We start from the raw sequence: 17178 nt of genomic DNA, 5'->3' as shown, positions 1-17178 counted from the left end.
GGTGTTTTTTATTTTTTTGTGAAGTTTCAATTACATCAAAGGAGGCATTTTTGTGTGATTTAAGAGTTGTGACTTTTGGAAGAAAAGAAGATGCAAAAGGGGAAGAGCGCCTTGAGAGAAACGGATAGAAAATAAGCCATTCAAACCATTCACAGCAGTCAAAGAGACAACACAAATTCAGATCAGGAAAGGTCATTGTTAACACAAGTACAAACCACAAACAGTCACATAATTACTGTACCAAACCTGAAGGAAGCACAAAGGATCCTTCCAGAAATCGTTTAACTTCCAAATGGATTCCACAATTACTAAAAAGAGGAAGCCAGCAGACTTGGCAAGGGCAAGATTCAAGGCAATTTCTAATTGGGGACATTACACTCTCATTTAGGTTCTCTTGCTTGAGAATCAACTACAAATCATACTTGGTCTGTCATAACCCCTTGTTGCAAAATAAGTATGAAGTAATTTAAATTAAAACCAAAGGCCAGTATTCCGCACTTTGTAAATGTAACTGGTGAAGACCATTCAATATTAATCTTGCTCGACTTTATTATCTTGTCATTGAAATTCACTAAATAATTATAAAATTATTATTATCATTGGTCTGACTCCTTGGAAAGTGTAAAGAAAATGGCACGCACACATGAGAAGTTGTCATTTCAGTTTCAATCAGAAGGTGAATATGCAGAATTGACTCAATTCCAGAAGTTTCTTACTCTCTGTAATAGAAAGGGAAGCTACACATACTGACCATAACAAGAGCTTGTAGCACATCTTATGGGCTGGTACCATTTGTGTGCAAAATCACTGTTATGCAAACTGGGCAGAGAAGTTGTGTTCCAATGTAAGATGGGAGATGACAATCTTTGCATCTTGTGGATCATGGATAGCAATTGTAGGATAAATGGGAGGTAAAAGTACCAGAACTACATTATCTTACTGCATGATTATTTGCTGAACCACAAGGTTGGGACGTCTAAATGGCATGTGGAACAAGGTTGTTTGCGAGGATAGCAACAACATGGAAGGCCTATACCCAAACACCTTCTATTAGTCATATGGTTAACTGTCAGGCACCAAAAAGCGGTGGGGTGTGGCTAAAAACATCAGTATTAATATTGTCTGTATAAGTACTTGGACGTCCAAGATAAAGACACGCTAGACCTTCACGGTCAATAGAAATGTACAACTTTGTTGCTGCTAAATTCTAATTTTATTTTATTCAAGAAAGTGGTAGAATATTAATGGTTATTTATTAACAGTTAATTGTAAGAGATTTAAGTTGTTATTACAGATAACAGGGCTCTGAAAATAGAGGAAAGCATGAAATGGTGTTTGCAACAGAATTGCCCCTTCCTTTATAATTTACAGAGTCCAAGTGTTCAAGCAACATCAGATTTTATAATCTCTATGAATAAATGGGCTCCTCGTAGGCCCAAAATCAAACCATCTGTTAGAACCCTAAGTCAGAAGGGCATCGAACAATATGCACTGCTCACCATTGGAGAGTCGTCTTAGTGGCCAAGAGATTGATGTTGGCTGAATCCGAGAGTTTGCTCACCAATTGTCATTAGGAAAGAACACCCACTAGAAACTGTCCAACCATCACATTTTAGCTAATGGCAACATTAAATAAAAATCCAAACAGATTTCAGAGATTCACGAAGAAGAGGAATGAGAAAAGTTTGAATATTAGACAAGGGTCCCAAACAAGCATATTTCTGAACCACAATGTATGGAGCAGGAAATTACCTGTTGTGCAGTGTGGAAGTGGAAACTGCTGTTGTCTGTGTCCCTGACTTCCTGTAACAAACAATGCAAGCATCTTCAGAAATGACCGTGCACATCAAGTGGCATTCAAACAGAATGCAAAATGAGGATGACCATACCCGTTCAAATTTAGACAAAGTGTGATCCCTTATGGCATGAACCATGTTTGGGGGTTTTATAGCAGTTGATGACCTACTTTACTCTCCATGGGTGGTGAAGATAATTACTACTGGCTACTGAATGTGGCTCTGAAGCAGCTCTGTGGCATCCATCGCATGCTGAAGGCCTTAACCCAGCTGCAACCAGGGCGGTGGCGTGGAAGTGACGGAGGCGGGAAGGAAACTGATTCACATGCCGACAAAACCTCTATTTACCGGTTGTGTGAGACTTTCCCAGCCGCAGGTTGCCCCCGATGTAAAAGCCTATTGGCTAATTAATAAAACAAAAATTGGTGGTACATTAATGAATTTCCCCCCTCTTCCTCTGTATGCATTCACTACTTATCAACTTTGTTTTTGTTTAAATAATTATTAATGCCAATATTTAAATCATTCTGTTGAAGATGAGGATAGGAATTATCCTCCTTGCACACTGGTTTCAATCCACTAGCATTAATTGGAGACAAATGACTCATTCCACTATCCACCAGCATTAATTAAAGTTTATATTTCCCACTACTCTGAACAAGAGACAAGATAGGGGATCCCATCCTTGCCCAAAAGAAGGAGGGCGCACATGGGCGAGCACGGGTCATGACACTTAGAGAGATTGTGATCTAGCTTTTCCTTTGGATTTCCTTTGGAAAACTCAAGGTAATGAGACTTTAGGTAAGTATCTTCAAAATTTGTTGAACTGCATGGTTTATTGCAAACCAAGTTACAAGTTATGCCATGGCAATATTGCTGAAAAACAATATTCAATATAACTTTGGACAAAATCATGGCTCCGCACATGAAACATATTATTGATCATGTGAGAAGTGAGCCGTAAACTTGCTAAACGACAGTTGCCAAAGGGTTCAACTGATGACTTGAGCAAGAAAAGAATAATACAAACTTTTCAGGAAAATTGTAATATCTTATGGACAATATCATAGCTCATATCATTTTAAAGATGATTCAAAACTAAACAGTGAAATATTACAGGAGACTTAAAAAACCAGTTTGGTGATATAAGTCTAATTACAAGGTATAATTACAACACAACCATATTTCTGATATCATAACTCTGTGGTTAAACCACTATTTGCACCCTGGCTAATTCTGTAAATGATCCGCTATGAGTTGTGCTTGAAATGCTACTACACCTACAAGAAAACCCAGAATTCCTAAAAATAGAAAAGCACTTGTGAAACTACTGCCATGCAGTAGCTGCAATCAAGGGTCTATCTGACCAACCTAGATAAAGTGCGTTGTCTTTTTCAAAGAGACTAATTCTCACAATAATCTTCTAGAGGCAGCTTGATAGTAGAGTTTACAATTGAGCTTAGTGGGTAAGGCTTAAACCCAGCCATGCTAAATCTGCACCACCATTTGCCCATTAGTTCATGTCTTTCTACCCTTTCTGCACCTTCACAAGCAATGATATTTACAATGTCACGTGCCAGGCAATGCTGCTCAACATTGATCTGTTCCTTGCTCTCTCTAGGAAGAGTCACATCAAGAGGTTCAAAGATGGCAGTGTAATAGCTTAGAGTCTCCACAAACCTGGAGAAGAATGGTCCACCTCGAGCATACTCTAACATAGGATCATCAATAACTGTGATATGAACATGAGGTGGGCCCTTTGGCCTTGCAGCAAGGGCTTGGAGAAGTGTAACCCATTGGCTACCTTCAGCAATCTGAAAATCCACAATGTGCACTCTATCTTCATCTTTGAATGCTTCTGCAATGGCACCATTTGCAGCCATATAACTAAATTTGAAATAAGGGCAAACTTCATAGAGGATTTTGCATATATGAGAGGAGCTCTGCACTAGCAGGTTCTTTGCACCTTAATGCTTTGCAAATTGTTGCTCCAGAGGAAGCCATCCTTGCCACAAGACCTTCTACCATATATGCATCCAATCTTTGCATTGGATGGCCGCTTACTGATACCAGTTGCCTCAATTCTGCAACCCGTTTATGAACAATGATCAATTATTCTCCACCCCTTTTTTGGCTTCAAGACGGTGGAGATTGAGGACACAAATAAATGGTGTGAAAATCAAATTCAACCCTTCCAGAATCATTGGGAAGCCTACATAGAACTCACAACACAGGTGCAAAAATATGGCAAAACCTTCATCGCGAAAAGAATCTACCTAAGAAAAGATAGGATTTGATGGCTTGTTTGATGCAGTATTCATAATATTTGAGTGCATCATACCTGGAAGTTGAAAACCATGAAAGAACTGTAACCTATGCCCTGTACTTCACCAGTAAACATGTAAAATATAGGGTTTTTAGAAAAAAGGAGCTGAACAATGCCAACAATCTGCTCAATTCAATCGATGAGCCTCTAGCTCTTGCTTTCCATCCTTCAATTCCAGAAAAGAAACATGGGATCTATTGTTCTACACACATTTGGCAGCCATTCCCCAAGTAAAATACTAAAAAAAATATAACAGTAATACGGAGACTGGATTTAACCACCCATGGTTGCTCGCATGTGACCTCTAAAGAGACTGGGAAAAAAGGTATATTTTTCAATTTCCAACACCATTGTAAAAGGAACTGGCTCGCCTTTGAATTTACCACATGTTCCCATCAACCTTCGAACAAGAACCTCATATACACATAAAAAAGGCCAAATCATGAAAGATGCCTGTTTTTCATGAAGAATTGCAGCGCATAGTTGAGTTTGACCTGGAATTTCCTAGCATGCACCTCCCACGTCAATTTCACATTGCATTGGAAATGAAATGTGTGAGATTTGATCTTACCCGCCTCCTGATTGAATCAAGATCTCCATGGCGTGGGCACTGCAAAGAAGGCTTTCTTGAGGGATCTTCATCCTGAAAGGTCTCCAGATTGAGCACAAGAGAAATCGTCTCCAGATTGAGCACAAGAGGAAGTATGTAGGGCCTGCCCATCTGACATGCATATGAAAGCTGTTGCGTAATGAGAGAGTAAACCTGAGCCTCTTTCTCCTGCCTGCCTTCTCAAGCTGAATGCTGTGCTTATCCTCCATTTTGCTCCCGATTTGTTTTTTATTTCTCTGAGCAGATGCAGAGGCAGAATCCCAAGAAATTTATTAATGGGTAGGTAGACAAGAGTCTTCAGACTAAGCAAGGGTTAGATAGATCTAAGGATCTCCACTGGCAACCCACTCAACACTCAACCACACTCACAACAACACTGAGAAACCATTTATCAGCAATTGTCATCCAATGATATGTTTCCAGCATAAGACAACTTCCGGCTGGAGTCAACTCCAGAGGGGAAGCCTATCGGCTAATTAGAAAAATCATACTATGCATAAAAACTTCTTTGAAGATAACTTTTGGATTCATTGAGACTTCAAGTTGTTCCCCAACTGTAAGAATAGTCATGCAGCTACTTTCCAAGTTCCCAATATCATTGGACACCATTGGCACATAAAGTATTTCATTAACCTTGTAATGACATGATGCTGAACTTCTAAATTTTCAGATCTCCCCGGAACTATTAGACATCAATTCTCACATGTATGTCTCATATCCCCAATGAAGTATAGTTTCAAAGATCTGTTAGCACCTTGGACTATTTGATCATCAATCCAATTTCTACTATATCATTTCTTGTCTTCAAAGAATTGACCTATTGAAAATAGAATAAGTATCTCATCCTCAAAGAAATCATCATCCCTATCAATATCTGGTGGTTCTTTTCCAAACATCATCTTCTTGATAGCTTCTTCTCTGACTTATTTGAGTGGCACAAAGGATCTTCCCAAGTGCATGCACCAAACAAATTTTTAACACGAAGATAGCTCTAATACCATATTAAAAACTGAGATACTATACAAAAGGAAAATAAAACAACAGAAGCTATGGCAGGGAAAAATAATAACTCACAGCTTGTTATTCATTGTTGGAGAATACAAATATATAGATTCATCTACTTTCAATAACAACCTATTATTATACTAATAAAAATGATAAACTAAATATGATTTATAGTTAACAGAGAATGCTGACAGAAAAATCAAATAGATCTACAATCCTTAATTTGATTCCTTCTCCAACTATTGGAGCAGTTAATTCCAAAAATTTTAAACCAGTCTGGCACTATAATGTTTATTATTACTCATATGTTTGCCTACGCAATCTAACTGTAAGTATTTTCAATGGTAACATAAAATTCTCATCATTAAGCCTTTCTAGTTACATTCTAAGAGTCTTGCTACACTAAAATCAAGAATCTCATTATACTAGAAAGTTAAAACAACTTCAAGTAACATAAACACTCAACGTTTCTGATGATTCACTGGAAATATCTATTATAACCATCAATGTAGTTGACATTACCCTTAAAGCATTTAGTCCAAGCATAGACTGTGAAATAAAAACCTAGGTATCGGACACTAATAATTTACAATCCCCTATCTGCTAGTTTTTAACTTTTTATCAACAAAGCAAAAAATGAAGAATTTCATTATAGCGAGCCCATTTAAAGGCATGTTGCGCCAGATTAATTACAGTGGTCATATTTATAAACTACTGGATGGAAGAGTACCCTGGTTATGGATAACAAGTAGCCATTAAAGCGAATCATCATCAATTAAATCAGGTGTGTTTGATGTGTCTAGTGAATCTGCATATTCTGTTTAGTTTGGAAATAGCTAGAGTTGTAGCTTTTGCAGTTGGGGAAGAAAAAAGTTCACAAGGAATTCCTCTGTTTGGTATCCCCAACATATCATGTAAGACCGGTATCAGGCTTCAAAGTTTCTACTGATGGTTACCAGAGGGCCTTTCTTTCTAACAGTAAAAGCTGGTTAAAACAGCAGTTACTCACATGTATCTTCATTTAGAAACAAGAACATTAAATTTGTTGCACTAATCAACCTTCAAAACACTGTAATACTCCAATGTACTTCATATCTATAATTTATCATGATGAAGATGACTTTTCATGACCTTTAAATCAAATAGTGTGCAGAACTCTAAAATTGGAACCAGTTCTTAACTTGCCCTTGTCTTCAGGCAAAGAGGCCATTTTACTTTGCTAAGAACATCCTCTGAGCTGAGGTTTACTAGCCATTTGAGTCTGAAAAGCGCCATTGTAGAGATGTAGTAACACATGCTCACTTTGCTTTTGAAATTTTGTAACCTGAATCCAAAGTTGAATTGCTGCTCAAGCACATATGTGTTGCATCGAAGGAAGATCTATGCAGTTGTGGATATGGATCACCAATTCAATGGCCATCTCTAAATGAAATATTTTCCTACTTAATTCAGATATAGCAGGGCCCTCCATAAAACATCTACTTCTTGTTTTAACTGTCAAATGCTTTTATAGTTCTCCATTGATTCAACATTTTTCTACAGTATTGCATAATTTTAGATATTTGAGCAAACCCCACAGATAAGTGCATTGTAGGTGTCCAGGTTAGGCTCTAGACCATTCACGGACATGCTATCTCGAAGCCTTAAAGCTGCCTCCAATTTTCCACCCTGACAGTAACCAAAAATTAGATCATTATAAATAGAAACAATAGGAGTCATTCCCCTCTCCAGCATATTATTCAAGAGACGTTCACCTGTTTCTGTTTCTCCTTTTCTACAGTGTTCCCTAATGAGCATCTTAAAAGAATCAATATCAGGAGTAATACCCTTTTTAACCATTTTATCCTGTATTTCTAGAGCTTTCTTCATTCTCCCTTCCTTGCAATAACCATCAATTAGCAGATTATAGTCTGAAACAATAGAAATGAAACCATTATCCAGCATCATATGAAAAAGGTTATCTGCTCTCTCTGTTTCTCTTTGCATGCAAAGTTTTGTAAAGAATGGAAGACAAAATTCTGATTTTGGAATAATTCCTTTTTCCAAAATTTCCTCCATCAGAACTACTGCCTCTTGCATATTCCCCTCCTGCAAGTGCCTATGAATTACTCTGGCATAGGTATTTATTTCAAGTATTAAACCTCTTTTCAATAGTTGACGAGCAAGTTTGAGTGCTTCATGAATTTTATTATCGATGCAGAGCCCAGTAACAATTTTTTCATAGACAGAGATGGTAGGTGAGAAACCTTTCTGAATCATTTCCTCCGACAACTTCAAACCTATCCTTGAATTCCCTTCCTTGCAATGGCCATATATTAGCTTGATATAGCTTCTCCTTTTGGGAGTTAACCCTCTCTTTTGCATTTCTTTAAACCATTCACTTGCTTCTTGCAACATCCCTGCTTTGTAAAAACCTTCAATAAGTGTAGTGTAAGATGCAATACTCAGTTCTATTCCTTCCTCCATGCCTTTATTAAGAATTCTTTTCAGCTGTTCAACATTATCCTTGAGATAGTTGCTTTTCAGCATAGCAGAGAAGATGGTTTTGGCCGGGACTATCTCTCTTTCCATAGTTGAGAGAACAACATTACTTGTTTCCTCCGCCATCTCAAAGTTGCAAAGCATGCTGATGATTGACCTGTAAGTAGCCTTATCAAGGAGAAGGTCAAATTTTAACATTTCTTCATGCAGATTTATAGCACTGCATATGCGCCACTGTCTCAGATGGGCTTCAATTAAAGCTGCATAAATTTCAGGGCTGGGTTTAATCCCATTTTGATGAATTTGTTGTAGGAGCGATTTTGCTTCCTGCAAATTACCTTCCTTGCATAGTCCCCTTATTACAGCATTGTAAGCCTTCATCCCAGGCACAGAACGTTCATGTATAATATGCTTCATAAGTTCGAGAGCCTCAGTAATTCTGCCTTCCTTACAGTATCCATCAATAAGCAAATCATAGGTAACACCATCAGGAACTGTACCTGTTTGAAGCATTTTAAATAGAAAGTTATTCGCTTTTGGCAAGTAGCCTTTACCTTTCTCACAATAGGCTTCAAGAACACAATTCCATGTGTCAATATTGGGACAGATTCTCCTTTTCTGCATTTCTTTGAATATTTTAAATACCAGGTCAGGTAGCTGCATTTTGATTATAACTTTAAGAAGCCTATTGCAGAAGATAACATCATTTGCAAAAGTGCAATTGCTTGACTGTTGAAATATATCAGCAGCATCTTGAATCATATCAAACCGTGCATAAGTTTTGATCAACATGTCAAGTGCTACAGGTGCAGAGAATCCTACATTTGTAGAGATCAACGACCTGAAAACATCTGAGGACGAAGCATGGCCCTTGGAAGAGAGAACGAGGCAGTCCATCAAAGCCCTTGCATCACTAAACATCTTTGCCCTTATTAAAATGTGAATCATGGCAGAGTAAATTTGTATTGATTCCTCAAGGTTTCCTTCTTTCTCTAACAGATGAAACAATTGGAGTTTGGATCCAACCGTGGCATTCTTTACAGTTAATGCTTCAACTACAATAGATGGTGTCAATTTAACAGACTTTTCCTTCAGCAAATCCCACTGCTGCAGCCTCACTAAATCACAGACTGAATTCAAAGTCCCCCTATCTAGTCCTCCAATATCGACATAATTTAATTCTTCACAAATTTCTGACTCGGAATTCTTTGAAATTGGCTGTGTTGACATTTTTTCTGCTTTGAGAATTGCTTTTGAGAAAGTTATCATTACCATGGGAGTACTTTCAATTTTGATCGAGGGACAAATGCAATTGACTTTCCTATGTTCATTGTGTGCAAACCTAGAATTTGACAGTCTGGCATGAAATTCATGCACTTTCCATAGCTTGCAATACACTCCTAGTTTTCTTAACAGAAAAACTGTAGAAAAGGCAATACCTTTAAAGCTTCTACTGTATTCCATAATCCTTCTCTGGCCAAACAAACTAAATACCGAAACCCCAGAATGTTAACTGTTCAATTTCACGATATTTTTTCATTCATCACATCGTCCCATTTCCTGGCTCCACTCACCGCAGTATTTGACATCACAAAATCCCAAAAAAATCACTGATTAGTAGGATAAACTGTCAAACCCTAAGTTTGAAACTCACTACTTCATCGGTTTCTTAGCAGTTTCAAGTGCACAGCCGGTTATTTGTAGAAATTCAGCCCTAGACTTGAATTGCACCAATTCATGACAACATTTGACAAAATTTAATCTAAGATTTCAACATGTTCGCTATGAACATTACCTTCTCTCAAGCTATTATTTACCGTTATTAAAATAATCAACAAAATTTAGCACAAATGATTGCGAAAGCAGACATATCTAGCTTTACCAGTTCATGGCCTTCCAAACTGGGATTTCATGAGCAGAAGAGAAGTCATTAACATTTATTTCTGTCAATTCTGCGGACTGTAGCCAGGCCCGTTTTATTATCTTTCTACAGTACATATCCATCGATAGTAATATGTACAAAGTTACAAACAGGTCCGATGCAAGAGCTACGTTCGATTGAGGGAAATAACTGGGATTTCAAAGACGGACTTGAAATCAATGCATCTACTCATGAAAGGCAACGTCTATAGGCAACGTCTATACAGCCACGAAAATGCACTTTCTTACGAGGGAGAGGACTTAGAATTTTTTTTTGAAAAGTTAGAAAAAACAATGTAAAGGGAGTGCATTTTCGTGGCTGTTTAGCCACGGGCCTCATGAAACATCTAGAGCCGCCAAGCCCTAGCATTTTGTATATCAGTTCACCACTTTTTATTAATGAGATAGAGTATGGTGTTATGTTAAGGGTATTTAGGAAAAATTAGGGAATGTTAATTGAGAAAATAGAGGACAGCTAGGGGACGACATTTTTGCAAGTGGGGGCTCTCATCATGGAAAACTTGATAAAAATTGGCGGTTTTAACGTTTATTTTAAGTACTTTGTGCTTGTTGTAAGATACGAGACTAAAGTCAATATGATCGATGCTTGGGTTCCAAATGTGAAATGTATGGGTGACTTCTATTAATAAAAATTAAAACTTGAAATATTGTTTGCTAGATTCCCTCCCTGGATGACTTGGATTAAAAATGTGTGAAGACGCTTGTAGGACTATGGGTAGATTAAGTCAGAAATAAAATATAAATAATGAATTTATCTCATGATTTCTCAAAAAAATAATTTATAAAATATTCTTCAAATTACAATTTTTATTATGAAAGAATTGTCACATCTGAATATTATTGTTATTATAATTTTTCATCGGGATTATATTTTTATTTAATTATTGAAAATTGATTAATTATATATAGAATATTACTTACATTCAAAATTAATATATTAAATACGATTTCCAACTATAAATTACAGTCAAATGGAAGTTTTTTTAAATTAGAATTTTCAATGAATGTATAATCAATAAAACTATCATTTAAAATTGTGATTTCTATATAAATATTTATACTTATACAGATTAAATAATTATTTATAATTTTATATTAGATGATACAAATAGGCTTAAATCAATATCAATATATAATCAAATTTTAATTAATAATTAATTATAATATATTAAAAAACCTATAATATCATATATGATTCATCAATTAATTTAAATTATTAATAAATCAGAAGTTGTATCTCTATTAAAATTTTCAAAAATAATATAAATCAAAATACAAAACATTATCTATATGTTAAACTTGAAGTGGATAACACAATAAGTTGTATTGGCTAAAACCTAAATTAAAACATAAATCTTACCAACGGAACACTTAGAAGTTTCCAAAAAGTTCCTTTGACAAATCTGATTTGATACAATGTACTATTCAACAAGACGATGGACAAACATTTATGATATGTGCATGCCATGAAGTCGCTACCCATCGAATGGAACATGGGGGCAAGATTCACTATGTTCTAACCAAAGAAATGAAAAATCAAACTTCTCTTTCTTGCAAAAAGGCAGGGACTCTAGCTCTTTTTAAAGCTCTTGTTTATAATATGATTAATGTAAATAATATTTTTTCTTATTTCATTTTGTCTATATAGAAGTATAAATTAAAAGATAGGGAAAAAAATTATATTTTTGTTTTGTTTTAGGATTTGAATGTTCAAATACATTATAATGGAAAGCAAATACTGAATCGTAAGTCATTATTAACTCAAATGAATGATAGGAGAGAGTTAATCTAAATGTGCAAAAAGGTGTTTTTATACAAGCAAGTTGGATGAGGTACATAGGTTGGAGACAACAATTGAGACACTCTCAAAGATAGGACACATTTGAGCAAACTTGACAAGTGTGTGAGCAAGCAGCTAATTTTCAAGACAAAAAAATATATCACCATATTCAACACCCTCTACCTAAGAGTAGTCTTTGCAACCAACCTTGTTTTATACTTCTAAGTGCATCCATATGAACCAATATTCTCCTTACACACTCACTTGTAACAAACAAGTTTTCATCCTTTTGGGAAATGGTACAAGATCTCATTCATTATTATTTTTTCAAAATTTCCATATCTTCATCCATGGAAATTTTCTAAGATTACATCATTCATACCTAATGCCTACTCTATATATTTAGGTTCATCCACATTAGTATTCAAAGCAAATACATCTCCAATCATCATGTGAATACCTTTGAGGTGCTTTTATATACTTTCAAACAAGTTGAGTAGGAGGTTCTTCCTCCTTCTCTAAAGATTCAAAGCTTGATGATATCTCCTCAAATAAATTTCTAACTAGGGATCTTGATTCAACTTTCCCATGTGTAGAGAAGTTAGTTAAATCAAAACTTTATTTTTAGTTTGTTCAAGCTAAACCATAATAAAGTGAGGCTTAGTCTCTCTAAAAATAACACATCTACTATGCATTGCATTTTTTGCAATAGGGTCTCAAAGCTTGTATCATTTGACATTAGAACTATAGCTAATAAAGATACTAGTTCACCAATGTTGTTCACTTTGTTGGTACATACATTTGTCTTGCAGCCAAAAACTCTAAGAGGTGTCAATGAAGACTTGTAGTTAGGGGAATATATCTCAACTTTACATTTATATATGGTTACTATTTTTAGTTTGGGGTTAGCTTTTTTCTAATATTTCATTAAAAATTCAAATGGGCTAGAACTGTATTTCAGTAAATGTTGCAACAAAATGTCTAGTTTTTAATACATTTAAGCTATGGAAAAAAATTTGAGTTCAATTTTGAAGCTTTAGAGCCTGCGAAATAACCTAAAAATATGTATAATTAATGTATACTTTTACAAAGTGATAGAGCATGTTACAATGTTGTTGACACTTCATATGGCTCATCAATCAAACACCTAGTTCAAAAATTATTCCCTCTAAAAGTTCAATCTCCTCAAATAGAAAATGTAAAAATGTGTTGAACGCATAAATGAGCTATAAAAAAGGGAATTACACATGTTGGCATATGTTTTGAAATAAAGCATCTTTGGTTGGAGATAAGATGAACGCCACTTTATAAATGATGTTTAGCTCATAGTATTATAACACTATTTAACAATATATTGCATTGTATCTCCTACGTATTAGATGTTTGGGATGGAGGGTGTGTGTAAGCATCTTATAGTTGTTCAATTACCTCTATATCTCTAGTTGATGATATTTCGGAGAGAAGCTTCCTTTACAACTATATTGTAATATGTTATTGATTTTTAAATGGTATAGTAGGCAACTTTTGGAATGCGAGGTTTTGCTCTCAAAAAGCTTTCTCCATGCAAATCATAATATTGAGGTATACATGTTATTTATGTCATTCTTATTGATTTTTTATAATTGATATAAAGATCTAAGAAAGTATTTATATTACCCTCACCTCTGAGTTAGTGTAGGAAGATTTTTATGCTACTTAACTTCCTTACAAGTGGTAAAAGAGTCTAATCACCTTTGACTTTAATTGGGAGTTTGGTTTTCAATCTATCCATATTTGAGTAGGAGCTTGTGTAGAAGATAATTTTGATCTTTTGTAAAAGAAATCACATGATAAGTTCTTCAGGGAGAACAAAGGTGGAGAAGCTTTTTGAAAATAATCTTGAGTTATGGAAGCTAAAGTTGGAGGATTTAATTAATCAAGATCTATGGGATGCCATTGATGAGAAGTTCATGACTCTTGCAAATCTCAATGAGGGTGTTAAATATGTTGTTATGGATCATAAAGAAAAGGTTTCAATCATAATATATCTTGTAGACTCTTATTTAATCAATGCCCACGAAGAGTCCTTTATAGAAATATTATGAAAGAAGTTTGGTCATACAAGCCAAGTCTTTAGTAAATAATATTTTCTTTGGGAAGAAACTATATACCTTGAGAATGAAGGAGGACAAATTATAAAGCACATAAAACTATTCATTTTGTTGGTGGCTTAGTTGGCATAAGTTGGTGTGAAGGTGGATGAGGAGGAGAAATGCTCGATCTTTCTTTATCCTTTGCCTTATTTGTTGGATTATCTTATTAAAGTCATCAATAGTACATCTATTATTTTGAGGATTAAAGATGCAGTGGGTTCTTTTCTTCTTAAAGGGATGATGATGAAGGTATCCATCAGTCCCAAGAAATCTATTTTTGTTCATGTAAGACCTAACAAAAAAGACAAGAAGAATGAGAAACATATTTAATCTAAATCTCCTAGAATATCCAAAGTTATTTGCTAGAAGCTTGAACACATTCATAAGGAATGGAAAAAAGAAAGAAAGAAAGAAGAAATTTATTATGATTTGAAGTCTAAGAAGGAGATTGATTATGCATTAATGATATCTTTGGCCACTTATACATTTGATGATGTGTGTTTAATTGACTCAAGTATACATTTTCAAGTGACTTCTAACAAAGATTGATTTTCTAAATATGAATATTTTGATGGAGGTAAAGTGTACTTGGGTGATAATTATCTTTTAAACAATTTTGTTTGCAGTAAAGTTAGAATTAGGTTTCTTGGTGAAAGAATATGGAATATCAATACTATGTTGTACCTCCCTAGTCTAAGAAGAAACTTTTTATTTATGAGAAAACTAATAGAATTGGGTATGCAAGTAGCATTTGTTAGCTTGTGGTTATTGTTCAAGAAAGTATTGTACACTCACCATGTATCATCATCGAGTGGAGATTTGGGGGTGATATAACATAATAATTGGGGGTTCGGAGGCATAGCCCTCGAGGAAAAAAAATTGGGCCTTTTTTTTGGGGCTTGACATGTTGTAATTATTTTAACCATAATTTTGTAAGCAAACACAAAAAAGAGAACAACACCAGAGAGAGAGAGAGAGAGAGAGAGAGAGAGAGAGAGAGAGAGAGAATATTCTTCATTGATTCATCAAATTATCAGCATACATGCCCAGTTGTAAGGCCTTATGGGTTATGGCTAGATACAAAATATATTCAAGATCAAAGATCTAACATCAAATTCATAGCTCTAGACACTTTTGCAACAAACTTTTTGAATATTCATGTTTTTCTCTAAACTCTCCAAAAACTTCCTCGACTCAAGCCTAAACACTATATTTATACTTTCCAAAATGGCTTACAAATCATTCTAGAATGTTACATAATAGGAAGGCTAACCAAAAAATAGTTTGGACACATCCCAAGAAAAGGTCTTATCATAAATGTCACAGTCAAAATAAAGCAAGTTGGTTCACGCAAAAAAAATGTCCAAAATACTGATGCTCAGCATCATCAGGATGACTCAACACATGAAGGATCACTCATTATCCACTAAGTAACTGGGCATATAAAGGATAGCTCAGCACACACTGTGGAACTTGGCACACACTATAAAGTGAGATGGGATAACACACTAACCTGAGTGTTAACATGATTTGGGATAACCTCAATTCAGCTTAAACTACAAAATTACTAGCACTTGACAATTGCTGCAACTCAGCAATGACTAAAGCTCAACAACAACTAGCAAAATGAACACAAATGAGCAGGATAACATATCAACCCACGATGCTCCTGCATCAAACAACCAAGGTAGAAAGAAATGATTCTCCTAAATCATTGAGATGTCACAAGCTAAGCTGAATCCAACTCAGATTGAGAAATCCATGTAGCATCTTCAACCGGTCTATTCTTCTACTTCACCAAATATTCATAGTAGTCTTTTCCTCTTGTGCTTTTACCAACTCTTTAATCCAATATATGTTCAACGTCTTCCATCTGCTTCTTAGGATAATCATCAAGTATGACAACTTCATCATCTGATTCATGATACTTATATAGATCAACAACATTGAATATAGGAGATATATCCATGTCATCAATTAACTCAACTTCATAGGCATTCCATTGTTAAACATCTTCAAGATCTTACAAGGTCCAAACTTCTTTATCTTCAACTTATTGTATGTTCCAACCAAAAATCTTCCTTTCTCCAAATGAACCATCACCTCATCACCAACTTCAAAATTATGATGTGTTCTAGACTTATTAGCATTCTCTTTGTACTTCTGATTACTTTGTTCCAACTTCAGCTTCACTTCCTTATGCAAAGACACCATAAAATCAACAAATTCTTCTCCTATAACACTTCTCTTCTCTTCACCAATAACATCTCTTAAATCTAATACCCTCTAGGCTTCATTCTAGTAACAATCTCAAACAAAGTCTTCCTTGTACTTCTATTCACAGAATTATTATATGCAGATTCAGCTTGTGCCAATACCATCTCCCAATTATGTGTTTCATCTCCAACTAAGCATCTGAACAAATTACCCAAGATCCTATTCACAACCTTTGTCTATCCATCAGTCTACAGATGGAATGTAGAATTAAACTTCAACTCAGTACCCATCTTCTTCCACAAAGTTCTCCAAAAATAACCAACAAATTTACTGTCTCTGTTAGAAATAATACTTCTCAATAATCCATGCAATCTAATAACCTCTTTGAAGAAAAGTTCAAAAACATGCTCAACATCTGATGTCTTCTCACATGTTATAAAATGGGCCATTTTAGAAAATCTATCCACAACAAGAAATATAGAATCATACCCCTTTGTTGTTTTAGGCAATCCAAGAACAAAATCTATACTACTGTCACTCCAAGGTTTCTCAGGAATAGAAATAGGTGTATAAAATCTAGTATTCTGACTTATGCCTTTTGCAATTTGATAAACTCCATAACTCTTCATAAATTTCTAAACATCCTTACACATCTGTGGCTAATAATACTTCTCCTTTAGCAAACTCAATGTCTTATCAATGCCAAAATGTCCAACCAATCCACCACTATGAGCATTTTCCTTAATCAGATTCTCCCTCATAGAACTTCTAAGGATACACAACTGAATACCTTTGAACAATATACGTTCTTGAATGAAATATTCATCATACTTACTGATGTGATCTATCAGATTTGGTACTCTGCACTCTCTCCACGCCTTAGACAAATT

The 17178-nt window shown here is 35.2% G+C and overlaps 1 protein-coding gene and 1 pseudogene across 1 annotated transcript; both read right to left on the bottom strand.

The window, feature by feature from the left end:
* Positions 1-2848: 2848 nt before the first annotated feature.
* On the bottom strand, positions 2849-4941 carry LOC149541041 (scarecrow-like transcription factor PAT1; annotated as a pseudogene).
* Positions 4942-6364: 1423 nt separating this feature from the next.
* LOC149541040 (uncharacterized) lies at positions 6365-10570 on the bottom strand. Its single transcript, XM_089802034.1, has 2 exons — positions 10474-10570; positions 6365-10327 (listed from the first exon to the last, which is right to left on the bottom strand). Exon 2 carries the CDS (start codon positions 9680-9682, stop codon positions 7292-7294), a length of 2391 nt encoding a protein of 796 aa, XP_089658160.1. The 5' UTR covers positions 9683-10327; positions 10474-10570; the 3' UTR covers positions 6365-7291.
* Between the last annotated feature and the right edge of the window lie 6608 nt (positions 10571-17178).

This window comes from Cupressus sempervirens, chromosome 9, assembly GCF_028749045.1.
Source record: "Cupressus sempervirens isolate cs-2001-9-10 chromosome 9, ASM2874904v1, whole genome shotgun sequence".
NCBI lineage: Eukaryota > Viridiplantae > Streptophyta > Pinopsida > Cupressales > Cupressaceae > Cupressus > Cupressus sempervirens.
This window is presented reverse-complemented; position numbering and strand designations above follow the sequence as displayed.

Coding starts and splice junctions, on each gene's coding strand:
- LOC149541040 (XM_089802034.1), bottom strand. CDS start 9,682: ATGGAATACAGTAGAAGCTTTAAAGGTATTGCCTTTTCTACAGTTTTT.